Source organism: Trichomycterus rosablanca, chromosome 9 (genome assembly GCF_030014385.1).
Source record: "Trichomycterus rosablanca isolate fTriRos1 chromosome 9, fTriRos1.hap1, whole genome shotgun sequence".
Lineage (NCBI taxonomy): Eukaryota > Metazoa > Chordata > Actinopteri > Siluriformes > Trichomycteridae > Trichomycterus > Trichomycterus rosablanca.
The window spans coordinates 32,830,050-32,857,021 of record NC_085996.1 but is presented as its reverse complement, the minus strand read 5'-3'; the positions used below and the strand labels follow the sequence as shown (position 1 = coordinate 32,857,021).

Genomic DNA, 26,972 nt, shown 5'->3' with positions numbered 1-26,972 from the left:
TGTAATGTACATGTTTACTTGTTAATCAAATGTTTTCCTTGTGTGCCTCCAATTATCAGGAAAAAACATCCTTGAGAATGAAAGAATGCAACACCACTTTTTAAGATCAGCTGCCTAATATTGCATGCACCATGGAGGGGAGCAATACCGAAGTGATTTTGGAAAAGGCTTCTAAAACCGCCACTCATCTCTTACTGACTGGGTGTATGAAACAAGTTCAAAATGATGTGTATAGTAACAACCAGGCTGTTACAACTGCAAAAGAGACAAGTCATCAACTTGCAATAAACCCTGTTTCACCCACCAAAGGCTCTACACAACCTAGTTATATGAGCACTAACATTCAAGTTACTCTGGAAAATGAATCTGTTTGGAGCCGGTTTCACAGCTTGGGCACAGAGATGATCCTGACAAAGCAAGGTAGGCGTATGTTCCCTTGCTGCCGCTTTAGACTGAGTGGATTAGAACCAGCGAGGAAGTACTCACTGATTATGGATATCATGCCTGTAAATGACTTTACATACAAATGGAATGGAAAGACATGGGAGCCAGTTGCAGTGGGTGAGTCACACGTGCCAGGAAATGTGTGTGTTCACCCAGAGTCTCCAGCCCACGGACAGCAGTGGATGGAGAGCCCAGTGTCTTTTTACAAGGTGAAGCTGACTAATGAGTGCATAGACCAGGAGGATTGCCTGCATTTACGTCCCATGCACCGCTATCAACCACGACTTTATGTAGTTCCAGTGGATTCAGAAGAGCCAGCGGCACTGGACAGCCCAAATGTTAAAATGTTTACCTTCCCTGTAACGGAGTTCTATGCAGTCACAAGCTACCAGAACCCCCAAATTACACAACTTAAAATTGACTGTAATCCTTTTGCAATGGCCTTCAGGGAAGACAGCAAAAGCATTCGACTGGTTCAAAACAAATTCCGACTCCATTCTACTGCTGGTACAAACTTAAAGTCTCCTGTTCTGAGTCTGGCTCGAAGTTTAAGCATGAAAAGAAAAGATTGTGCATTAAAGAATGCAGCCACCTCCTGCAATGAAGACAACAGGTATTTGTTAGTTTTCTTTCAGATTTTCTTAGTAGATGAAAAAAGAAATGTACTAGGTATTTTGGGCAAAAATACAATCCCTAGGTTTAAATGAACTATGTATAATGGATATCAAGCTTTCATCTTTTAGTCAATAGTAAGATTATTAACATAGCCAGTCATGTCTGTGTAGATGCCCAGCCAGCCGATATCACAACCGTGATTCAAACTCTGGATCTCAGTGGTGGTGAGTTAGTGTAATTTACCGCTGCAGCACTCGAGTACCCTCAACACTGAATACACTGATTAGCCAGAAAATGAAGGTTGGCTGCCCAATACCTTTTTGGGAGCTTGTGGTTTGTAACTCTTTGGACCATGGCTGTTTATGAGCACTTCTTGCTGTTTCAGAGATACTTTAACCAGATGTTTGACTATAACGATTTGGCCCTATTAGTGTCTTCCCATGTCTGCTGCATAACACATTATATTATGAGGGGCTACCTTAGGCCCAACATATTTCCCTGACAGTGACATATGCAAATGTGTTGCTATTTGCATTTATGAGGGTGGTTATAATGTTTTTGCTCATCATTTTTGCTCATCAGTGTATAACAGATAACATCTAAACATAAAAAAAACGATGTGCGCTGCAACCTGTTGCTCAGTCACAACTCTGTATTGTATATAATTGCCAATAGTGCATAAAATAACAGTATTAACGCACAAGGCAGGGCAGGGCGCTCGAGTGATGCAGCGGTCTATAAAGTTAGCCCACTATGTTCTGGGTTGGAATCTTAGTGGTGCTATTGGCCGGTCAGGCATCTACACATGAATGGTTATGTCTGACAGGGGTGATGGCTGAAGCCCTGCAATAGATTGGCACCATGTCCAGGGAGTTCCTGCCTTGTGCTTAGTGATTCCCCTTGGAGCCGGGCCCGCTGTTGCCCTGACCAGGATAAAGCAGTTAAACAAAATTGAAAAATGTACAAGGCTACAGTGTACAGGCATAAGTAAATAAGTCTTAAACAATTAAAACCAGCACTATTTTACATGGTACATGCAATAACAGTATAAATTATTTTGGCATAATTTAAAAAGCTTCTATAGGACTGCACACAGAGCAGAGATAGGATGCTTCTTCAGCTGGCAAACTGTAGGGCTGTGTTTCAATTGCACAATATTAACTGTGCTTTGTGCTTAAAACACTTATCATTTGCATTGAACTTATCTAGCAATCTAAGTACATAATGTGGTATTTGGGAACCAGTGTCTCTCATTTGCTGTTGCACAGCTTGAGGCAGCAAGTTTCGGAAGATATTTAAAGCCGGAAATATTACTTGGCCCTTCTTGTGTGCTCCTTATAGTCTTTAACTCTCTAACTAATTTCATATTCACAGCAATTGGTGTCCTTAGTTTTCATTTTCATGAACCACTATATCCTGGTCAAGACTGAGGCAGGTCCAGTTCCACCAGGAAACACTGGCCACATGGCAAAAATACCCAGGACAGGTCGTCATTCCAAAAAAAAAAATAATAATTCGTAAAAATATAACACTTATGTATGATGTTAGTTTGAACAGTAGCCTTTAATGTTAACTGTTTGTTGTTTTGCCCTTGTAGCAAAAAGGATCCAGTGTCATTGCCTTCTAAAGAGAGAGAAGCACAAACGAGTCACACTGCCTTAAGCTACTCAAATGACATTACTGTGTGTAAGGAAACTTTTAATTGCAGTAAAAATGAAATTGTAGTACGTGAAAACCAAACAAACCCTCCACTGGTTGAGCTCGTGACATCCTCGGACATTAAACCAAGCGAAAATAAGTCTTTGCAGGAACCCCTACAAAGCACTGAAGAAGCGGTTCTGCCTCAGAGCAACCCTGAAGCATCAAAACATATCTCTGATGCAGCAAATTCACAAATCAGCCTCACAGACAGTAAATCACCAAATGACTCCCTGCCTGCTGATATTTCTCAGACTCAGGAAAACTCAAAGCTAGATTCTGTGGAACTTTTACTCCAAGCCCAGCTTTCTGATGAGCACAACACAACTGACTTGTTTCCTCAAAAGCTTACTGAAGTGACTAAAGCAAAGTCTAAATGGTGGTCTAAGTATGCAAGACCTCTTCCTGTAACCACAACTCCTGATATTTCTTTACAACCAGACCTCGATGATGTGGATGGAATGCTTTTTGTATCATTTGGTGCAAAGGTATGATGATATATCTCTTAACACTTGATTTGAATTTTTGAAAGTCTGTGTACTAAATTATGACTCAGTACATCTTTTACACCTGGTGTGTCTAAATACTTGATTACTTAAGTAATCATGCAGTAAGTGAAGCAGCTTAACCTGATAGTTAGAAGGTGAACAGATCAGTTTTGCTGATATGTTTGACCGTGTATCTTAGATGGCTTTTCTATTGTAGCATAATTAATGTATTGTTCTTTCATTTAGAATCTGGGTGGCACGGTGGCTAAGTGGTTAGCACTATCGCCTCACAGCGAGAAGGTCCTGGGTTCGATCCCCAGGTGGGGCGGTCCGGGTCCTTTCTGTGTGGAGTTTGCATGTTCTCCCCGTGTCTGCGTGTGTTTCCTCCGGGAACTCCGGTTTCCTCCCACAGTCCAAAGACATGCAAGTGAGGCGAATTGGAGACACTAAATTGTCCATGACTGTGTTTGATTAACTGATGAATCTTGTATAACCAGTAACTACCGTTCCTGTCATGAATGTAACCAAAGTGTAAAACATGACGTTAAAATCCTAATAAACAGACAAACAAACATTTAAAATCTGATTCTACCTTAATGAATCATCTGAATGATGAAAATGTTATTACAGACTAGTTTTCCTTCAGAAATGTAAACACCAGGTATATATGAGATTAAATGATCTATAGTGCAATAAAACAGTATATATTTACCATGAATTATTGTATCAGTTATCATGCATTATTGTGTATTTTTATTCTTATATTTGAAATGAGTTTGTGCCTGTGTTTCTTATTTCAAAGAATACTTTGAGCAATGATGTTGAAAACGTAGAGCAAGAGGTAACATCATCTCCACCATTACCAACTCTGGATCGGTTAGATAACCAGGAGAGTGAAGGTAAAAAGAATGACGTTGTTTTACTGTTGATTTATTGTATGTTGTTAGAAATGTTTTTAGCAATCCTTTCCACATTTATGCTTAAATATCTTTTGTTACTGCAGATGCTAGTCTTTCCAGGATTTCCAAACTGGAGAGTATTTTACTTCATGATCTACAACAGATGAAGCACAGACAAGTCATTCACCCCCTCCTACAAGATGGTGCGAGGAGAATTGGTGTTTATATGACACATCAAGTTGACTGAAATTATTTGATGTGGCAAAAGTAACGTTGGTTGGTTTTATTGTTTGTATTTACAGTTGGTATGAAGCTGAGCCTTCTCAATCCAACATTAGCCATAGATCTGCAGTACCTGGGTGTGCAGTTGCCTTTTCCTTCACCAGTTCACAATGACCTATCATCTCCTGGTAAGCAAGCAAGCAAGAAAGAACTATTGTTTTCATGGTAAAACTGGCAATACAGTAGAATTAAATTGTTTAGTGACTGACTGTTTAGTAACATTGTCTATTGTTATTTAAATTTTCGGAGTGTTTTCCACTAGTATATGTTCCCTTGGAGGACTGATGCAGTCACAATCTGTCAGTCTAAATGCCTGTGTCAAACTGCCAAATGGGCCCTGGGAACATGAGTTAGTCTTTACTCACTGTTTGTGAGGGGTTTTGCAGGTTTTCTCCTTGTCCACATGCGTTCTTCTACTAGTGTTGAACTGCACCACCTGAGTACCCCTAAAATGGTATTTTTTATACATAATTCATACAGATTTTGGAGACAGTAAAATGCATATTGTTCTCTAGATGCAGCTTGTTCTTTTGTGTCACGGACTGGAAAGACAAACGATCCCACTAAAATAAAAGGCTGGCGAGAAAAGTTTAGCCCCACACAGAGTACGCCCGAAGGTAGGAGTAATCTACAGAATCTGTAACAGATTACATTTTTTTCATACTTGAGTTCTCGACCAACAAGGTCATAGTTTAGTCTTATAATGTTTCTTTCATAATGTTTTTAACAGCTGACATTTTGTGATTTTACACGTCATTAATGATTTTAGCTAACAGACCTAAGTCTATAGGTCATCATTTATCAGATCATCTGACAACTTAAGTGGCGTAAAAAAAAATCAAATAAATAAATAAATCTGACGACTTGAATGCCATCAGGAAAATGAATTGCACCTTGCTGACCTCTTACTTTACTTAAATTATAAAAAGCAGTGTCTCACCATTTTTAAAAAATGTTAAAAGAAAAATGAGTGATGTGTTTATATAAACTGGTTTCTTTAAATGTTTTGTTTTTGTAGGTCTGAGAAACTCTTCAGCATTCTGTAGTGACATGTTGGATGAGTATCTTGAGAAAGAAGCCCAGCAGATTAGCAATCGTGTGGCTGTGTTTTCTACTGGCTCTACGTTGCCAGTATCATACCAGCTGCCATCAAAAAGCAGCAGTTACATTGTCACCTTGAATAGTCGACTTAAAACTCAGTCTGCTTTGACAAAGGTATATTCCAACCCATCCAGCAAAATCCTGTCCAAATCTTCACCTACAGGGTCTCCGAGAATGTTATCACCAGAACCCCAACATGGTTTACAAGGAAACAAAGCGAAAGGAATTTATACATTTCAAGCTCAAACACATGCCATTCGTTCCACTGGTTCTTCTTGTAAACCTGGAGTGAACAAGCATCTAGGCAAGCTTCAGGAGAGCTACAAATCCAGTGCAGGGTTTTTAAGCTGTAACAGCAGTGTGCGCTACCCCATGACATCTGCAAAAATTTACTCCCAGATTCTAATAAAGGACATGGAGGAAGAGGCATTGCATCATGGAAAAGGCTGTACACATATTACCACCAAAAGAGCCAAGTTTGCCCTGCATGCACTGCTTAATTTCCAGGTAGGCCCTACTTTAACCATATTGTTTAGTTTTGTTTTTAGTTAATATATAAGTATTTTTAATTTCGATCTGTAGAGACTGTGTAATTTATCTGGAATTCATCTACACTGTATGGCCAAAAGTAACTTGGACACTTGACCATGGGCTTGTAGGACATCCAGTTTCAAAAAAACAGTTCTATGTGATCTTTTCAGTTATAACAAAAGTCACTATTCTGAGAAGGCTTCTCACAAGACAAGATGTGTGTGGGAATTTGTGCCCATTCACTTTACCAAATTATGTAGTCACTATCCTTCTGGTAGCCTAGTGGGTAGAGCTTTGGGCCATCAATCAGAAGGTTGTGGGTTCGAATATTTGCTCTTCCATGCAGCCACTGCTGGGCCCTTGACCAAAGCCCTTAACCCTCTCAGCTCTAGGGGCGCTATACAATGGCTGACCCTGCGCTCTGACCCCAGCTTTCCAACAAGCTAGGATATGCAGAAAAAAACATTTCTTTGTACCGTACATGTGTTTATGTAAATATGACAAATGAAGTTATTCATTCTGCCTTAAATTATTCTGCCTCCTGTGCTACAAATGAACAGTAGTTTCTACTCATAAGCTGCTTGTACATTTGACATTGTCTTATTTTATTACATGAGTATTTGGATATTTGTCTTGTTAAATCAGAGTGTATTCACATACACACTAATGATCTTATTAGGATTCATGTTCTGGCTGTAATCAAATTATCCGAAAGATCACGTGGATGGCTACTTAATCTGATTAAGGCCACATTCAGATTATAAGTGAAACAAATAAAATACCCGAATTTCTGCCCCGAAATCAGTTTATTCAGCTCATACACACGGATATTCTGATTAAGTTTGGTTTTTGCAACTTTAATTGATGCAAACCATGATGTGTATTCACTTTTAATTCATCTTTTTGATATTATTTATATATATGCAGTACAGTGTATATAAATATATATATACCTTAGTAGGGCACTAGAAAGTCTAAACAAAATAGAAAGCGGTAAATTACGCTAACCCAGCAGTGTTATTGGCTGGTCAGGCATTTACATACAGATATAATTGGCTGTGTCTGGGAGGGCAGGGATTTCAAATTTATTTATATAGTACTGTTTACAATGAACATTGTCTCAAAGCAATGTGGATGGAAAGGTAGATGGCCAGATGGATGGATTGGCGTTCTGTCTGTGGTGTGTTACCACATAGCGCCCAGTGATTCCAGGGAAGCCGAACCCCCTGTGGACATGACCAGGATAATGAAATAAAATGATGCCGATTCACTACACAGTGCACTTCGGGTTTAACACACTGCCTCAGTCAGACGCCTAAAAGCATAAAAATTTGCTGCTTCGACAACAAATATATATTATATATATATTTAAGAGTGAAATATGAACTCATTAAAAAAAGTATAATCTTTACATTATTGTTCTTTTTACCAAATGACACAAAATAACATGATGGATTAGAAAATATACAGTATAATACTGGTTAATAAAATGTAACAATGTAGGGTTTATCATAGGGTTGGGCGGTATGACAGTATTGCAATATACCGCGGTATTTAAAAATGGTGACGGTATTTAAAAATGGTGACGGTATTTCAAAAAATGTGAAGGTCCAAATTTCTGCTTCAGGTCTACTTTGAAAACTGCGACTTTAAGACATTCGCACATCCACAGTAAGGGAGGGGTGGGAGGGGTAGGCAATTGGAGCTCACTGATTGGTTGTAGTGATGGGAATTATGGCTCCTTGAATGGAGTCGGATCTTTTGGCTCAGTTCCTTTTAAAGAGCTGTTCAAAAAAAATGGCTCTTCGTTCTTCTGGAGGCGCTACTGGGTAAACTATAAGACAGCCCCGATATTAATATCAATGATGAACAATCATGCAAATTTTGCTACCTTGCCATAAATGTAGGCCTAATTCAAACAACACTTAAATGAGAAAAAAAGATTTATTTTAAAAGGAAAAAAAACTACAGGGAAGAGAGACATACTGTGGTTGCATTGCATTAAGTTTCAGATAAATCCTCTCTTGTGCAGAGATGTGCCTGTGTTTGTTTCTGCTTTAAAACATAAGCGCCATGAAAGAATCAGATTTAACATAATTAAACAAGTTTATTTCTCAGGTATTTGTGCTCGTTTTCTGCATGTTCTCTCTGTAGCTCGGTTACGGCTCTGTCTGTGTGTGTCTGTGTGTGTCTGTGTGTGTCTGTGTGTGTCTGTGTCTGTGTGTGTGTGTGTGTGTGTGTGTGTGTGTGTGTGTGTGTGTGTGTGTGTGTGTGTGTGTGTGTGTGTGTGTGTGTGTCGCTCGATCTCTCCGCGATATTAAAAGTGTTTTTGGATTTAAATTTCGACAATAAACAGCTCTTATTATGACTGATTGATTCCCTCTACTGATGCCAAGCTGAATGGGTGGATTACAGCTGATTAAAACTGCGCAGAAATAAAAATATATATTATAACAGCTCCCAGAGACGCATTTACGCTTATGCGTACAATATGTATTATAGAACAGATAGGATAAGCAATGTTTGACGTTCTGATTGTTTTATTTTTTGTAATAAAACATTTGAACACTGTGATTACACTGTAAAGTTTGTACACTGTACATGCGGTGATACAGTATACCGTGGTATTTTCTGAAGACGGTATGACGGTATGAAAATCGGCAATACCGCCAAACCCTAGTTTATCAGCAATATTCCGTTATGGTCATGTAGTTACAGCACTGTTTAATTGAAGCAGTAATATCATCTTGTTAAAATGTGTAATTAATCAACTGATTCACCACATACTAAGACGCTATTGAAAAATGTCTGTGTAAATTAAATCAGATTTTCCAACAGTAGATGTACTACATTATGTTTTAGATGATTAAACATACAACAGTAAGATTTATACCTACCCACAAATCCTCAGAAATTAGAAACTGTAAAGGTGAAGGACAAATAATATCATACAAATAAAAACTCTTAGAGTTTATTTCCAGCTTGTGGCTTTATCATTAGCTACTGATAATAAATATTATTTAATTTTATTTCAATGGATCAACCGCTTTATCCAGGTCAGGGTCGTGGCAGGTCTGGTTCCAAAGTGAGATACTGGGCAAGGCAGGAATACCCTGGACGGGGCACCAATTCATCACAGAACTTTGGCCTAACACACTTACCAAGAAATCAGATGACTGACTGTCTTATGTAATCCCGTTATAATTTACTGTCATCATCTCACTTCTTGCAGTAATCTTATTATTGTGTGCTCAAAAACATACTCACTGGTTGTAAATTAGTTTCTCTTTCACTGCTTTGTTTTGTTTTTCTGCCCCGCCCAGCCCTGTGTATATGCGTGTGAGTTTGTGTGTTGTGTGTGGTACTAGGTAAAAATTTACTGAGCTCAAAATTACCTGCTACTCATTCAAGTAAATTAGCTTTTTTTACCAGGTGAATTTAAGAACTGCTAATCACAATTGTTCTTGATTATGTTCGTATTTCTTATTCATGTGTTGATTTAAAGTTCCAGATTTGTCAGGAGGCCTGAATTATTACCCAAGCTGTGTTTTTATCTTGCCAGAAAGTAAAAAAGAGATCCAAGTTCCGAATACAACATCAAGATGGATGTTCTGAGGAATTCTGTCGGTTGGGCTGTATTTGTGACAGCTTGCGCAGAGAAAACCGAGGACCCACCCACTGCCGACGAGTCGACTGCATGCTTGAGTGCAAGTGTTTTAAGCACAAAGTTCTGTTGATGCCCCCTCCAAATGTGACTACTGTTCAGCAGGGCAAGAAAAGGGCATTCTTGGCGTTTTGTAAGTTTACTGTTTTCACTAGCAGAACCACGCTTCTAACTGATTCATTAAATTGCTGAAAGTCCTGAACCTGGTCTTGATCCATTCTTTGTCATTAAATAGGGATTGTCCTGATCTCACTTTTTGTTTGTACGCTGCTATTCTATGCTGTGTGATTCTATGCTGTGTCCCATAGCTCTCAGATTCTCCTAGACTAATTTATAATAATACTAAATAAGTAACCATAGGCAGTGTTTCCAAGCCATGTTTAGAAATACTGAAAGCCCCTAACCACATTAAATATGATTTATTTGAAACTATTTAAATACCATTTTCTTTTTTTAATTTTTATCAAGTGTTTTATTGTGGTCAAAATCTTTGTGGGCACAGGCCCTTAAGGAAATGCTGGGAGCAAGGCGGGAACACCCTGACAAGGGCATCAGTCGCAGGGCTTTGGCGACCCACTTCAGACATAGCAATCGTGTCTTTGTAGACACCCAGCTGGGCCAAACTAAACCCGGATCTTAGTGGTGGCCACCCAAGTGCGCTATATGCAATTGTTTTATTTGATCACATTTACACAGTTTTATTATATAGGTTATAAAATTACATTCTGTTGTTGAGGATTCAATAAAATTTACCTTACTATTTTGAGATCTTGACAACTGTAGTCAAAGATTTGTAATAAATGAATGAATTGATGCAGTTATTTAGACTCACCATGTTTCATATTATTGATATTATTTTCTTAAAAGCCATCGGAGACACAGAGAGTGAAAACAGACCTCCACCTGCTTCTAGTATCACCACCTTATGGAAACGGACTACAGAAGACAGTGACTCGGACCCAGTATTTATTCCAAGGCCAGCAAATCTTCCAAAAAAAGAGCCTCGCTTGCATTCCTCGGTTTCCCAATCCATTCATCAGGTCAGTTTAAATTCTGGTTATGGCTCTTAGTCTCTGTTTTCTGTTTTTCTTTAGTTTAACGTATAATATATGTCTGCTGGATTAACTTCCTATTGAAGTCTTTCTGTCCTGTTTGGTTTTAGATTGCAGAGGAGGATAAAGATCCTGTGTACCTGTATTTCGAAAGCATGATGACATGCGCTCGAGTGAGAAAGTTCAACAGTAACCCACCACCGCAGATACACATGGTCCCTATGAGAAAGGCAACTAAAGGAGCTAAACAACTTGTGAGTTTGATGGAATTGAACATTTTGACTACCCAGATCAAATGTTTTAAACTGTCTATTTTCATGCTTTGAGGCTTTTCCCCTTTTTTTCCAGAGTTCACTTTCAGAAGAAGGTGAATCACTTACCTCTGAAAAAATATCAGGTTGGTGTTTGTGGTCTTGTTACATTCAGAGGGTTAACATGCACATTATTATTTAGTCAGTATTGACTGTACGCTTAAAACATTTTATACTTTTAGCACTTTTTACTGACCTGGTGCTGGTGCCAAAATCCTGAACGGCACTTTAAACGTGGGTCTATTTTTAAAAGGTTTGCTAGTTTACAGGAACCGCCAACAGCTCTGACACAAGCACCATCTTTTTGTTGGTGGAAAAGAGGTATCTGAGTCCAAAGTAAGGCTATTATAAGAACCATGACTTACTAAGTAGTACACTGTGTTTGACCATTAGGGTTGTTCAGCCAAAGTCTACCCTTCTCTTCTGGCTTACACATAGCATTTTATGCAGTCAATTTATTCATTTGCACCCACCTCTTTTACTGGTCAGGGTTGCAGTGGGAATATCCAGGACGGAGTGCCAATCCATCGCAGGGTTTCGGCCATCTCCCTCTCAGATATGGCCAATCATGTCTGTGTAGATGCCCAGCTGACCGATGGCACCTCTGAGATTTGAATCCAGATCTCAGCAGTGGTGGGCTAGCATAATGGACCAATGTGCCACACAAACGCTTATTCAGTAAAGTGAAATATAAATGTGATCTTCAAAAATGCAGGCTGAGACACATTGTGTATGTCAACAAAATAAAAGAACCTAGATCAGTACTTTAATTTACAAAATAGTGACACTACCACTTAACTACATATAACCATGCTATAAGATAACACTGATTACAGAGGAACTATGCTGCCTTTCTGTTAACAGATTAAGTACAGTGTGAGAAGGTTTTAATTCAAACTAGAATCATAGTCCAGGTAGGTCATAGTGTAACATTTAGCATTTTGTAGAGCTCACAGTGGTTCTTGGTCTTTATTTGGTTCCTTTACTTTCTTACCTAGAAGACACCCCAACAGAGTCTACAGAAAACACAGGTGAGCCTGAGCCCACCAAGCTGCTGGAAATTCTGTCTGAGTGTAACTGGGAGCCCCATCGGAATTTGGTATTGAGTGCACTGTTCCGCCAAATGAACAGCAACCACCTCTCTGAACCTTTTTTCATTGGCAAATACAAGGTCCAGCTTGTCTCTACTACGTATAAACAGGGAGACCGGAGCACCACAGTCACCTATAAAGTGTGTGTCTCCCATGCTGAGGAACATGAGGTGAATGAAGACCAGCATTTGCGAGCAAAAAGGAAGAGGACAAAAAGTAAAACATGCACAGAAGGTAACGATGCTAGATGGAATTATGTTCTAAAATTTTATTTTATTTTATTTTTTTTGAATGATTTCAGGCAGATATTGTTGCAAAAAATTTGTGAGCATTTTTAAAGGCTTCTGCATAAATTACTTGTAAAATGTAGTTTAGTTTTAGTTTAACTCACAATAAGAAACTTAACACATTTTCTCTAAACTAATAACAAAATTTTTTTGTCTTTCTTTTTTTTTTTTTTTTTTGTTAATTAACAAAGAACCAGTTAAACCCTTGTATGTTATCTCGCACAAACCACTCACTCCAGGGCTTGCCACGGCATTTCTAGTGTACACAAGACTTTAACCTGGCTACTTTAAAGCTCTAATTCTGTTTCATTTCAGCTATTTACATGTTTTTGCCTTAAATCCATTGTATTGTGGAGTCATTATTACTGGCCTTAGCTGAGGCTAGAGACAATTGCAGGCCGGAAACTCCTGGAAAACTTCACATTAAATCAGAATACCCTCTCTCCTCTCTTGATTGACTTTTTTTTTTTATTGTTATTAAATTTCTTTCTTTCATTTGAGGGTGGGAATGCCGGAAAGGATTCCTCCTGACTGCTGCAGTCATTGTTCGTATAGACACCCAGCATGCTGGCAGAGCTAAGATTTAAACTCGCAACTCCAATATGTCAGCTCCGGTGTGCTAGTGTATTTATAGTGTGCTGTGCCACCCAAGCTCTCTACTCCACTATAGTGTCAGTAAAGACATGAAGACTACAGTTGTTGCTGTGTTATTACTTTAGTCACAAGTAGTTTTCATCTCGTTAGCATTTATGCGTTTTTATATATGGGTTCACAAACTGTCTTCACAACTGCACATACAAATTTCCTGAGACTGATGAGTCTTCTGTGTTATGCTGTTTATTTCTTATACAGAAGATTTTACCGATTCAGCTGATGTGGATTCTCAGAGGAGGAGCAGTGGCTTCATCAGCAAACAACCAAGGAAACTTTTCTCCTTGATTAGCCATTTTTCTCTTGCTGGTTACCTCAAGGCTGATAAAAAGAAACCAGGAAGGCCTGCTCTTGGGCTAATTAAGGTAAAACTTTCACCAATGGTTGGTATTGTGTTCACCTTAATCATTTGTGTGCTCTGTATTTTTTACTGTAAATCCTAAACCTCCCAACATGTCTGTTTTCGCAGGTAAATGGCAAAATGTATAATCAGGCAAAACTGTTACTGGGCCAGATGGGAGCGTTACACCCAGTCAATCGCTATGCAGCTTTTGTTACTGGCAGGCTACAGCATACAGCTCAAGATCAGCCTAAGAGTGTAGGTGATGTTGCCAAATCTTCTCCTCCTAATGTTCCTCTTGGGGATAGTGCTAACATCAAAGTGGCAAGTATTTTAAACCCATCGACTTCAGGTTTAGCTATAGCAAGGCCTGCTGTATCCAGTGTCACTCAACCTACGACGGTGCCAAAAAGAGGAGGAAAATCGAACTTTGCTTCCCTCAGTGTCCGTGCAATACTTGCAGGTAAGAACAACAACAAAAAAGAACTTCACTACTGACTGTTGTTTTCTGTAACGTAAACATTATGTTAAATTTTCTCTTGTGGCTAAAATGAGTCAATATTATTGCCTTAACTAAGCAGCCACTCAGTTTTTGTTCCTACATTACCCAGCTGACCATGCACGTGTGTGTGTGTGTCGTAATTCGCCTCTACTGCTGCAGACCTCTACTCCTGACCAAGGAGGGTCACAGCCCTCACACACCCCCCTTCGACACATGTGCAGTACCGACCACATCTTTGCACCAGCACGAGGCGTGTTCATATAAAGATCTGTTTTGCGTATGCAGAGTAATGCTTTGATTTTTATTATCCCCCCTTGGCACTGATCAGCATGCAGAGGCCACTATTGCAGCATCAGTCTATTACAGAGTTGATCTGTGGGCTATCATTGTTAATCAATGCCTCGCAAAAATATTCAACTCCCTGAACGGTTTCATATTTAAAGATGTGTGCAGGTCTGACAGAGCTGAGCTGTTTATGGCATGTGTGTTAATTCTCTACTCTGGTTATGCTTACACTTGGCAAGTATGCAGCAATATGTATATATTATAGCCCAGATAAGTGCTGGACAGTGGACTATTTCATCAACTGTGCGACATTTATGGCCACTCATATTGACCTTACTATTTAAACACTAAACACACATGCAAAATTAAGTCCCAGATAAGAGGCAACTGCCCAAAAGCCCTTGTGCGTTTTATCAGAGGAGGAAATGCGCACACACTCACACACTTACATATAAATCCTTAAAAGTGAATGATACTTTTGGGTACCTTTCAAACTAATACATATCCCAGCTTCTAAAGCTAAATACTTGTTTTAAACCCATGGAATTTGTTTGACCTTCTTTGCTGATTATGTATATTTTATATCTGAGCACTTTTTTAAAACTCTGCTTGAATCTAATACATATTTGTTATCAATTTAGGGCAGAGAAGATCTCAGCAGGATGATGCCTCTTCTGTCCCTGTTGATTCAACCCTTGCTCCAAAGCCTCTTGTTCCTGATGGCTCAAAATTTGTACTTCTGTCAGGCCTCCAGACTATCAAACCCACCGCTGATCCTTCAGGAGAGGCTGCTCAGGGTGCCATCCTGCCACCTGGACAGCAAGTGGTTCTGCAGCCTGTGCCAGGAAAGACAGAGTCAAATTTCTTTTGTCAGTACAATGGCCAAGTGATCAAACTCGTGCCCATCAGCCCAGAGCCTCTTACTAAGTCTCATACCAGTCCAGGCACTGAAGGTCAGTGTGCTTTTATGCTTTCTGTTTTTTTTAATATGTTAAAAACTTTTATAACAGTTGAATTAAATTTACATTTTTGGCATTTAGCAGACGCTCTTATCCAGAGTGACTTACAGAAGTGCTTCCATAGTAAATATTACCTTACTCTAGTGTAAGTAAACAACAGTCCAAGAACACTGGGTTTTTTTTTTTGGGTTTTTTTCCCGAAAGAAATGAAAGAGTGTTAGTAAGTAAGTACAAGTCAGCTTAAGTGCTTAGTAAAAAGGTGGGTTTTTAATCGTTTTTTAAAGACAACAAGAGACTCAGATGTTCGGACAGACAGAGGAAGTTCATTCCACCACTTGGGTGCCAGTACAGAGAAGAGCCTTGATGCTGGTCTTCCTTGAGTCCTGGGTGGAGGATCAAGTCGCGCGAGACTAGTGGCTCGGAGGTTGCGTGGTACAGAGCGGGGTTTGATTAGACCACGAAGGTAGCTTGGGGCTGGTCCATTTTTGGCCTGCCAGGAGGGAGTTGCAGTAGTCCAGCCGTGAGATTACAAGTGGCTGGACCAGAATCTAAATGGCTTCCATGGAGAGAAATGGTCAGCTGGTTATCCAGGACGACACCAAAGCTTCTTACATTATCAGATGGTCTGATCTGGGAGTCATCAAGAGAGATGACTAGGTCCTGGGTTGGAGATTGATCTACTGGAATGAGTAACATCTCTGTCTTTCTGGGATTGAGTTTTAGATGATGAGCTGACATCCATTGTGAGATATCTTGCAGACATGCTGAGATCCGAGCTGAGACTTGTGTGTCTGAAGGAGGAAATGACAGAATGAGCTGAGTATCATCTGCATAGGAGTGGTAAGAGAAGCCATGGGAGGCTATGACCTTACCCAGAGAGCGGGTGTAGATAGAGAAAAGAAGTGGGCTAAGTACAGAACCCTGAGGAACACCGGTTGAGAGAGGTCAAGAAGAATGAGGACCGATGACAGTTTGGCTGCTTTGGCTGCATGAAGCTTCTCAGTAACCTCCGCAAGAACTGTTTCTGTAGAATGCGCTGCCTTGAAGCCAGACTGGAGGTGGAGGTCATTCTGAGTAAGAAAGACAGATAGTTGGTTATAGACAGCACGTTCAAGAATTTTTTATAGAAAAGAGAGGAGACAGGTGAGATAGATGTCACAATGTACATCACTGAGAGTGAGTCTTATTTCAGCACAGCTTACACTGCACCCTTTCCCTGTATCACATGTTTTGTAAAAGAGATCACCATTTGCTGTTCTAAAGGAATTTAAATGATATTTTAATCTGACGCAATTCAGCAATCACTTATTTATGTTTGGTTAATCACTTGGTCCAGTATAGTCCTACTTCTAGCTAAGACACAATGATGGTTTGTTTGAACGGTTAGGATTTTAACGTCATGTTTTACACTTTGGTTACATTCATGACAGGACGGGTAGTTACTCTTCACACAAGGTTCATCAGTTCACACAAGGTTATATCAAACACAGTCTTGGACAATTTAGTGTCTTCAATTCACCTCACTTGCATGTCCTTGGACTGTGGAAGGAAACCGGAGCACCCGGAGGAAACCCACGCGGACATGGGGAGAACATGCAAACTTCACACAGAAAGGACCCGGACTGCCCCACCTGGGGATCGAACCCAGGACCTTCTTGCTGTGAGGTGACAGTGCTACCCACTGAGCCACCGTACTTGACAGTGCTTGTTGTTAGACGGCATGTTCCTGATCTACCTTTGTCTATTTTTTCTGCTTGTAATAAATGCACACATGCAGACAATGACAGACTGTCCTTCCATATAAAACCAAACATACTTATTTTTGTAAAATGCAGTTTATATGTTTGGTCCAACTGCAAATGTGCTGTTGAGGTGCATAAACTGATGTGACAGATTTAAAAAAAAAAACACTGTTGATCGTAAAAAATTTTTGACCATTTTTTCTAACTAATCTTTTAACATGCGTTATAACAGAAAACTGTGATTTGCCCTAAATTTTTATTAACAATTAACACATTTGTTATAGAACATTTTGACTGCAGACTGTGATAGCTGAGATTAAACTTTTTGTACTTTTTATTGTTTTTTTAAAAACATTTCCATCTTTTTCTTTTCCAATGCTTGCACAGGTAGCCTCTCACAAGATACACAAACACCTACCGCTACAGACCCATCTAAAGATACCGCATCCATCCAAAAGCCGTTGAGTTCTACCACTGTTACAAACCCATCATCCAAGCTGTTCCCTGTCATTACACCCAGAATACTTTCTCTGTCAGGTACAAGTGGTATGAACATTGCCAATGGAATACCAGCTATTAAGCTACAGTCCAGTTTTCCTGGAAAAACAGGAACATTTTCCTTCCGGATTTGTCCCCCTAAAAGTGAGGGTAAGTCTGTAGGATCAGGGCAGGATGCTAAACCATCTAATTTAGTTGCTGGAGCTCCTTCAACATTGATACTTCCTGGAGGTTTTACCTTGATAAAACTTGAACCTCCACCAAGCAATTCTGCAAATGTTAATACTGCATCTAATGCTGCTGAAATCTCACAGAGTGACGAGACTATGAAAAAATCCATCATCCAGGATCGCTCCTCCAGCCCTAAAGAAAAGTGTCAGAACTCAAAAAGCAGTGCCAATTTACTTCCCTTAGAAACATCAAACGGTAATGTAGAACAGATAAATGCAGTTGACTTAAGCCATGGCAACAATTCCCTTTCCTCTGAAGATGCTAATGAATGTGAGTCTGTGGAAGAAATGAAAGAATTAGTAAATACTTTGCCTGTGGAAGCTCAGATGCTACTTAGAAGTAATAATGGTGAATTTGAACATGAGGATATGGATAATTTGCCACTGTATGGATCAGAGCAGACAGAAAAAGTTGTCTCTGTTCATAAAGAGAAAATATGTTTAAATACAGAGATAACCAACAATATTGATGCCTTTGCTGGATCTCCAACTGAAGTGGGAGCCAATAGTTCCAATAATACAACAACAAAAGGCATTGGGGATGACCCTGGCAGTCAGGATGAGACTTCAAAAAGCCCTGTTGTTAATGAAAGCAGTTTAACACCTGAACAGGAGGAGTGTCAGAAAAGTTCTCAGGCTTCTGTAATAAAACAAAACCAAGAAGGGGTCTGTAATATTCCTGACAATATGGCCATGGTTGCTAATAAGCCATTAATAAACACAGCTAACATGGATCTGGTAAATATTAGCAAAGAAAATACATCCTTTGATGTGTTTGAACTTCAGGTTAAAGAAGTATATACTGAAACATCACAGACGTTTCCCCACCCTAAGGTTGGAGAAGGTGTTCAAGGAAATGGTCCTCAGATTGTCATTAAAATCGAACCATATAATGAATCGGAGACAGACATGACGGCTAATCAGAATGACACCAGTAACCAAAGCCTTGCCACTGAGAATAGCTCTCCAGCAGCCAGTAAAATCAAAACCATTGAGAGTCGAGCACAGTATCAAAACCTGGTCAACCACATTGACTTTGAAAAACAAAGACTTGGCCCTGAAAGTATTCCTATTAAAACTGCATCATGCAGTGACCCACCAGAAGCAGTCTCTACTCACCCACCTGTCAATCAAAATGGCATTGACCAAGTGCACCATTTACCACTTGTCAATAACCAAGAACCCAATAACAATCAGACACCAAAAGTGTCTTCCAAGCAAGGTTTACCTAATAAGAAACAATTGTCCTGCACCATCTTCAACAACACTGCTTCAAAACATGCTAAAGACAATGATCAAGATATTAATATTGGTGTGCCATGGTCCGTATTGTCGGGTCAGAGGCCTGCAGTGGCTTCCAGACTCACAGTTCACCAACCAAACACAGATTTAAAGGCAACAGAGAGCAAACTTTTGGTTCATGAAGATGAGAATTTAAGTGAGGAGGATTCAGGCGACTACTGTACTGAAGATTCCAGTGATGATGCCACTAGTGACATTGAGGACTCATTGGACAGTGTAAGTGTCTACTAATTATAACAGCATTTTAAATATTATCTGAAGTTAATTACCAATCCAGTTCCAAGTATTGTTATTAGAGCCAATATGGCACTAAAACAATGGATCCGTACCTGATTGGATTTGACATACAGTGGATTTAGTAAGTACTCGGACCCCTTAACTTTTTTTATACTTTGTTTTGTGGATTTGATTTTGAATGGATATCATTAATGTTTTTACCCATCAAGTTACACTTCCATTATCCAAGCTACACTTACACTATCATCCATAATGACGAAACATCATTGTCGAAAATATCATTGAAAATCAAATACTAAGATCCTACTTACAAAAGTATTATGGGGCACTATGTGTTGTGGGCTTTATTTTAAATGGATATACACTTGAGTGTGCAAAAGGTCAAGGTGTCTAAGTACTTTCTAAATCCACTGTATATTCTACTCATATCTACTGATGCAACTGTATGTTTGTATCATTTTCACAGGGCTTGCTTTTCTCCTCTTAGTACAAGATTTTTTGTGTCACATAACGGCCAACCCGCTGCTAGCTTTGTGTGTTTCCTCTGCCAAAGCTAGTTAGCTTAAAAGGACCATCATGCATTTATAAATATACAACAATACCTGTTTGTTTTGTTTGTTCATCGTCAAAATAATATATAGATTATTAGCATAGAATTAGAAGATGTACTTTATGACCAGTGGTGTTGACATAAGTTGTTTGCTAGGGGAAACAGATGGAAAACTTTTACTCGGACCGTTGTTAGTTCTAATGCTCTTGCATGCATGAAGTAAAACTGCTTGAAAGAAAAGTGGAAAGTGTTTATTATTATAAAATATTTTTGAAATCTAGGGTGATACATCCAGCGATGAAGATGGAACTGTTGATATTGAGTCAATTGAGGACAACCAAGAACAGATGTTTATTAGCAAGATGAAAGCTAAAGCTCGACAAAAAATGTAAGTCTCATGTCTTAATTTAGCTTTTATTTCAAATACTCGCAGTTTAGTTGCCAGATATTTGTTATATTTCCAGTGATTACCTGCCACCAACAGGACCTAACAGTACACAGGCAGGGTTAACTGTAACATGACACAGCATAACCGTTCTGATGCCAACAAGAACATAGAACGTTCTGATACATTTGTACTGTTTTGACTTAACTTATTTTCTGTAAGTGAACAAACAAAAATACTTCACTTTCATCATATGATTCATGAGTAATGTGTCTTTACATTGGCAAAGAACATTATTTGATCCTTAAATAATCAATATGCTATATTCACACAGGAAGTCAAAGAGAGCATCTGAATTTAGAGGATGGGTAAGATCGTTCTGGTGTTTTTTTCTAACCATTTGACATAATATTGGGATAAATAATTAAAATATGTACTTTGTCCACCTTTAACAAAAGAATCATATAGAACACAGTTCTATCGGAGATGCACCAGACCTTAAGGATGCAAGACGTCAGACTCACACCGAGAATGAGCGTCTGCGCCGAATTGAAATCCAGCAGCAATTTGTTACACTGAAAAAAGCACTGAACATTGCCGAAAAAATCAAGTCAAGCAAGTATGACCTTCTTAATCAGGTTGGTAACTTGCATTTATATTTGACTATTATAGTGCAATGACGTTCTTTTAACTTGAACATATTTTGGTAGTTGACATTAACAGTATTTAACTTGGGTACTTTACTGGTATTATTAGACATACAGTTTGGACACACTTGTCAAATTACTCGTTTTGCTGATGATGTTAAAACATCCTTCACAGGGAGTGCACATTTACGCAGTATGTGTACAATAGTACAAATACTGTATATTTGCTGAAACAACATAAAAAAAAAACTAAATAAAATATACCAAGTGTATGTGTGTTTATAAAAATGATATTGCCTATCGATTATTTAAGGATCAAACAATCTAAGACTGATTTTGTTGCAGGCTCGACTCATGATTTGGGCTCTTGAGGGTCGCAGCCAATACCTAGAAGAGAAGAAAAAAGCACTACTAAAGAGACGGTTTACCTATCTCACCAAGATCGCAGAATTGTCTGGTACGTTATTAAGCAGGTTGTAAGATTTGATGTGGAACATCTTTAGAACCACACAATTCCTTTCCTAGAAAAATCTTATTTAACATATTCTAGCAACCATATAGAACATCTTTTAATGCCTGACTTTCCTGAAAAGTGCAAAGCCAATGACTATGTCTCTTTAATCCCATCACTGGTATATGTAAAAATGTGCCTTGCTTTGTTTCATGGTTAATGGTGTAACTGGATGTTGCTCTTTTAAACAGCAAATACAAAAGACACTGAAAAGACACATTTCAAGGAAAACTGTGAGCAGATAAAGCAGTCTGGTGTTCAAAACCAGGTCAAAAATGTAAAGCCTCAAATTAACCCTCGACGAGTAGACAGTGAAGGTGACAAACTCCCACCTCAACTTGGACAACGGAAAGCCCCTAACTACATACCCAACAGATCCAAGAACTCTTCTGTACCCATTACAGGTTAGTCTTGCATAAACATGATTTTACAGTTTTTCATAATAATATCTTGAATCTAAGTACCACTAAACTGCTGGTTTTAGATCATTTTGAATTGTAATGTGCTTCACAATGGAAATGTGGTATCTCTATTTTAAGCTCTATTTTTGTGTCATCTGAACATCTGGTAGTACATGTATACAGTAAAAGTTTCATTAACGACTGCCAAATTGTAGGTTAGAGCTTTTCTGTCCTTCATAACCGTGGCTTTTCTCTGGCACCCCAAAACACTCCAAAACAGCTTGTGCTTATGTAGGTGGCATCTGACTGTAGATAGAAAGATGTTCAGACCTCAAGATTTAATTAATGCCTTCAGTTCCTCTTTAATGGAATTGTGCAGCTCGACAACCTTTTTGTTGCTCATCATTGCTGCATTCTCTGGTTCTTCTTGTACGGGTTGTCTCGTCATATTAATAAATGCATCGTTCTATGGTTGCTCCCATAATAGGGTTAGCCACAGTGTATCACTGGTCCGCATAATTAATCTCGCTTTTTTACACCAGATGCACTTCCTAAATGAACCCTCCTATTTTATCTGGCCTTGCGACCGGCAATGAGAGCATGAGAGAGTTCACCTCCCAATGGCTAGGCCATTCCCCTGATATTGCCAGTTATGTCTGTGTAGACACTGACCAGCTTTGGTTTGCAGAGTTTTGCACCCCATTTGTCAGCGGTAATTGTGGGCTAACCAACCAGAGTGCCTTGTGGCAATAAGTATACCTATTAGCTCTGGTGACCTTTAGAACACTAACTATTAAAGTACAAAATTTTTAGGGGTGCCAACAGTAAGTGTACACGTAGTGTATATTTAAGGTGAAAGAAATTTGAATGTTTAGAAATCATGTTCTAGGTTTAAGGTGACTTTTGGTGATGTATCTAATATACTGATTCTCAATATGCTCTTGGGATTTTTACAGTGGCCCCTTATAAGAGTTCAGAGCTTCCAGGCAACCATTCCGTGAGTGGATCTCTGCCTTCTGTTAAAGATGGAGCAGTAGCAGGTACTACTGAAAAAGAACTAGATTTTTTTGTTCTGCTAATTCATTTACTAGTTCATCTAAAACTTCAAAAGCTTTTTACTGTACACATGTCATATGACAAAAGGCCTTTCATTTCATCAAATGCTTTATCCTGATCACTTCCACCAGGAAACAATTGGCGCAAAGCATGAGTAACCTGGACAGGGTGCCAATTCATTGCATCCATTTTATTAAGCTATATTTTCTTTTCTTCTATGTTTTTTGTAGAAGATGTAGTGCGGATACTTATTACACAGAATCCTCTTGGTCTACCTTCAGTAAGCAAGCCTAAAAGTCTCTCAGCGAAGCCCAAGCCACCAGGTATCCAACAGATGCAGTAATATGATAGTGTTCTGCTATTTTATATATGGTTACACTTTTGGATTATATAGAATTCTACATGAAATACTGGTAATGTAATCAGAGCTTTATTCTATCAGAACTTATTCTAATAAATGAGATGTGAATAAACAGGTTGTATTTGCAGAGCTGCCCTGCTTTAAAGATTCTCTTCTAAAGAACAATCTGCTCATGGTAACTTTACCCCACCTAAAACAAATTTGAGAGGACTTTAGAAGACCTGTAGAAATAAAGTGGGCAGTTCATCATTAAGGCAGTAACATTGAAATTGAGTTGATTCACTCATAAGTCACAACTTAATCCGCATCGGGGTTGTGGTGGGTCTAGTGCCTACTTTACATTTAATGAGGGTTATTTATAAAATGCAAGAAATCTTAGAAAGATCTAAAAGTCCTACTCACTCTTGTGTACACGTAAGGCACACATAGTGTATATTTAAGGTGAAAGAAATTTGAATGTTTAGAAATCATGTTCTAGGTTTAAGGTGACTTGGTAATGTATCTAATATATTGATTCTCAATATGCTCTTGGGATTTTTACAGTGGCCCCTTATAAGAGTTCAGAGCTTCCAGGCAACCATTCCGTGAGTGGATCTCTGCCTTCTGTTAAAGATGGAGCAGTAGCAGGTACTACTGAAAAAGAACTAGATTTTTTTGTTCTGCTAATTCATTTACTAGTTCATCTAAAACTTTTAAAGCTTTTTACTGTACACATGTCATATGACAAAAGGCCTTTCATTTCATCAAATGCTTTATCCTGATCACTTCCACCAGGAAACAATTGGCGCAAAGCATGAGTAACCTGGACAGGGTGCCAATTCATTGCATCTTATACACCCCCCCCAGACATAGCCAATCATGTCTTTCTAGAGACTCGGTCAGCCGATAACAGATCTTGAACTTGGAATGCAATACCTTTATTTGTTATATATACAAATACACATGTATACAATGAAATTCTTTTTCCACGTATCCCATATCAACCGCTTGCCACCCGAGTGGCCAGGATATGCTTTAATTAGGTTCAGATGTATCATATGCATGACTTAAATTGATTGATTTGCTTTAGCAATGCCATTGTTGCTAAGGTATTGTAACTTTAGTGCATCCATTTTATTAAGCTATATTTTCTTTTCTTCTATGTTTTTTGTAGAAGATGTAGTGCGGATACTTATTACACAGAATCCTCTTGGTCTACCTTCAGTAAGCAAGCCTAAAAGTCTCTCAGCGAAGCCCAAGCCACCAGGTATCCAACAGATGCAGTAATATGATAGTGTTCTGCTATTTTATATATGGTTACACTTTTGGATTATATAGAATTCTACATTAAATACTTGTAATGTAATCAGAGCTTTATTCTATCAGAACTTATTCTAATAAATGAGATGTGAATAAACAGGTTGTATTTGCAGAGCTGCCCTGCTTTAAAGATTCTCTTCTAAAGAACAATCTGCTCATGGTAACTTTACCCCACCTAAAACAAATTTGAGAGGACTTTAGAAGACCTGTAGAAATAAAGTGGGCAGTTCATCATTAAGGCAGTAACATTGAAATTGAGTTGATTCACTCATAAGTCACAACTTAATCCGCATCGGGGTTGTGGTGGGTCTAGTGCCTACTTTACATTTAATGAGGGCTATTTATAAAATGCAAGAAATCTTAGACAGATCTAAAAGTCCTACTCACTCTTGTGTATTTCTGATCGGCAGCTTCAGGAAATTGTAGCCTAATCAGGTTCTACCATGTATAAAAGACTAGGATTCATATAGCAGTACCAGCATGTGAAGGGAATGATTAATCTTTGTACTTACATGAAAGTTGGCTAAATAATAGACCTTGTTAAGTTAATTACACAGACATCCAAGGGGTTTACAATTTTTTTGTAAAAGTCTTTACTTTGCATATAGAAGAAGCATCTGCTGCTTATCCCACAGTATTGCATTTCATTTCAGTACATATATTGCTTCATTCATAATCCCAGTCTAAATTGTCATACTCATTTGAAAATGATTCACTTTGTCTTTGCAGCAAAAGTGTCAGCTTTGCCCAAGATCGTGTTGCAATCCTTTCGCAAACCCGACACTGTAAAGCCCATAAAGGATGCCATGACTGTCCAACCAACTTCCACCCAATGGTCTTTTTCTGCTCAGCCATCATTGGATCAAGAGGAAAAAAAGGAAACCAGCAACACCACAGAGACTTCTAATGGACTGGAAAGAACTTCAGTTCCAGAACACTTAAGCCAAGAGAGCCCTGGTTCATCTTCAGTGGCCAGTGAGAGTGATCTTTATAATGATGCTCAGTCTGAGCTGGACCGGGGCAAGCCAGCCTCAGCAAGCAACAATGTGAGAAAAAGGAGGTCTAAAGAAGCTGTCCATAAAGAAGCTTCATCCAAACCTGATGGCTCTGGTTCCAGACAACTTAGACACAGGTCTCCTGTAGTTACCAGAATGGCCACAAGGAGCACTCCTACCCTAAAGAGGAAAAGGATTTTTTAGATAAAGTGCACTGACCAATGAACTTTGTAACACTCCACTTCTTTCATGTTGCCCCCTAACCTTAAATGCATCTCACTGTTGTTTGTGTTGATGTGTTTTTCAAGGTTTATGATGGTTTGATTGAAGTTCGCTTTTTTGTGTGTGCAAAAACATAGAACTGGTCGGTCTACCTCTCATTTGATGGCTGCACACAATCACACTGACTGAATGTGCTGGACCTGAGGATTTCTTCCACAGTGTTGACATTTGGAGGAGAAAAAAAACACATTAAATTAATGTATGAATATTCCATGTTATCATTTGATGATAGTTCTATGAATCCCATATTGGGGTGAAGTTATTAACATTTTCTTTTGATACGATAATTATGTGCTGTTACTGCTCATGGTTGTATTTTAAAAATTACAACCTCACTTGTTAAAAACGTGACATTGCAAATGCCTTTTTTCAATCATGTTTTGTATGATTTGGTTGAGTTTGATTTATCATTACTGACAATGTGCTAAGTTTTTTCATGCAAAATGTATTGCCTTCTACAAATATGTAAAATATATGCAAAACAGCAAAATGTGCATAGGTTTATTTTTACATGTCAATCTATACTTTTATCACCTGTATTGGGAGTGAAAATGTGTTCTTAGAGTTTTAAGTAAATTAATTAAAAGTTAACCGAAATCTCTTATTCACAAAAAGATTAATACCCTTTGTTCAATACTTTGTAGAAGCCCCACTGATAGTAGCAAGTCTTCTTGGATATGCTTCTAGAAGCTTTGTACACTGTCAATCATGACAGATTCAATTGGGTTTAAGTCTGGACTTTGGTTGGCCTACTTAAGGACAGACTAGCCACAAATCCAGTACAGTCTTGCTTTGACTGGACCGTACATTTTGGGTCAGGACTATGTTAAATAATTTGCAAATTTTGCAAAATGTATTTCCATTTACACTGTGTTGTAAACACAAGAAAATATACAACATACATTTAACAACAAAAAACCTGACAAGTTACTTTCATTAAAATGTATTTTTTTGTTAGACCTTTAGTAATGATCCCTAATTCTAAAGTAGTTTTTGTTGACCTGCATTATTATTTTTATTTAACACACATGTGCTTGGATGGTAAAGTAATACAATGTAACACATTACCCAACTTCAGGCCATGCTGACTAGCAGTAGGTTTTAAGGTCAGCAATATTAAGTGGGATTGAATAATTGTGACATGGCAATTATACCAAAATATCTTGCTGCTAAAATATTACATAATTCATTATTGATGTGCTAACCATTTAACTAACAGAGGAATTAAAGCTAAATGAAGCTCTGCAGAAATGTTTCGTTTCCAATCCTAATTTTC

General features: G+C 38.6%; 1 protein-coding gene across 1 annotated transcript; it reads left to right on the top strand.

The window, feature by feature from the left end:
- The first annotated feature begins 131 nt into the window (after positions 1-131).
- magl (MAX dimerization protein MGA-like) lies at positions 132-26,653 on the top strand. Its single transcript, XM_063002519.1, has 26 exons — positions 132-1,057; positions 2,657-3,245; positions 4,048-4,144; positions 4,249-4,347; positions 4,447-4,554; positions 4,942-5,043; positions 5,445-6,034; positions 9,621-9,855; positions 10,590-10,762; positions 10,885-11,028; positions 11,123-11,171; positions 12,084-12,410; positions 13,316-13,479; positions 13,584-13,917; positions 14,883-15,194; positions 17,330-19,188; positions 20,041-20,147; positions 20,479-20,512; positions 20,603-20,782; positions 21,137-21,248; positions 21,494-21,706; positions 22,660-22,743; positions 22,990-23,082; positions 23,664-23,747; positions 24,274-24,366; positions 25,149-26,653. Exons 1-26 carry the CDS (start codon positions 132-134, stop codon positions 25,616-25,618), a joined length of 7,578 nt encoding a protein of 2,525 aa, XP_062858589.1. The 3' UTR covers positions 25,619-26,653.
- Positions 26,654-26,972: the final 319 nt, after the last annotated feature.

Coding starts and splice junctions, on each gene's coding strand:
- magl (XM_063002519.1), top strand. CDS start 132: ATGGAGGGGAGCAATACCGAAGTGATTTTGGAAAAGGCTTCTAAAACC. Junction 4,348..4,446: donor TCACCCCCTCCTACAAGATG/GTGCGAGGAGAA, acceptor TTGTATTTACAG/TTGGTATGAAGCTGAGCCTT. Junction 19,189..20,040: donor TTGAGGACTCATTGGACAGT/GTAAGTGTCTAC, acceptor TTTGAAATCTAG/GGTGATACATCCAGCGATGA.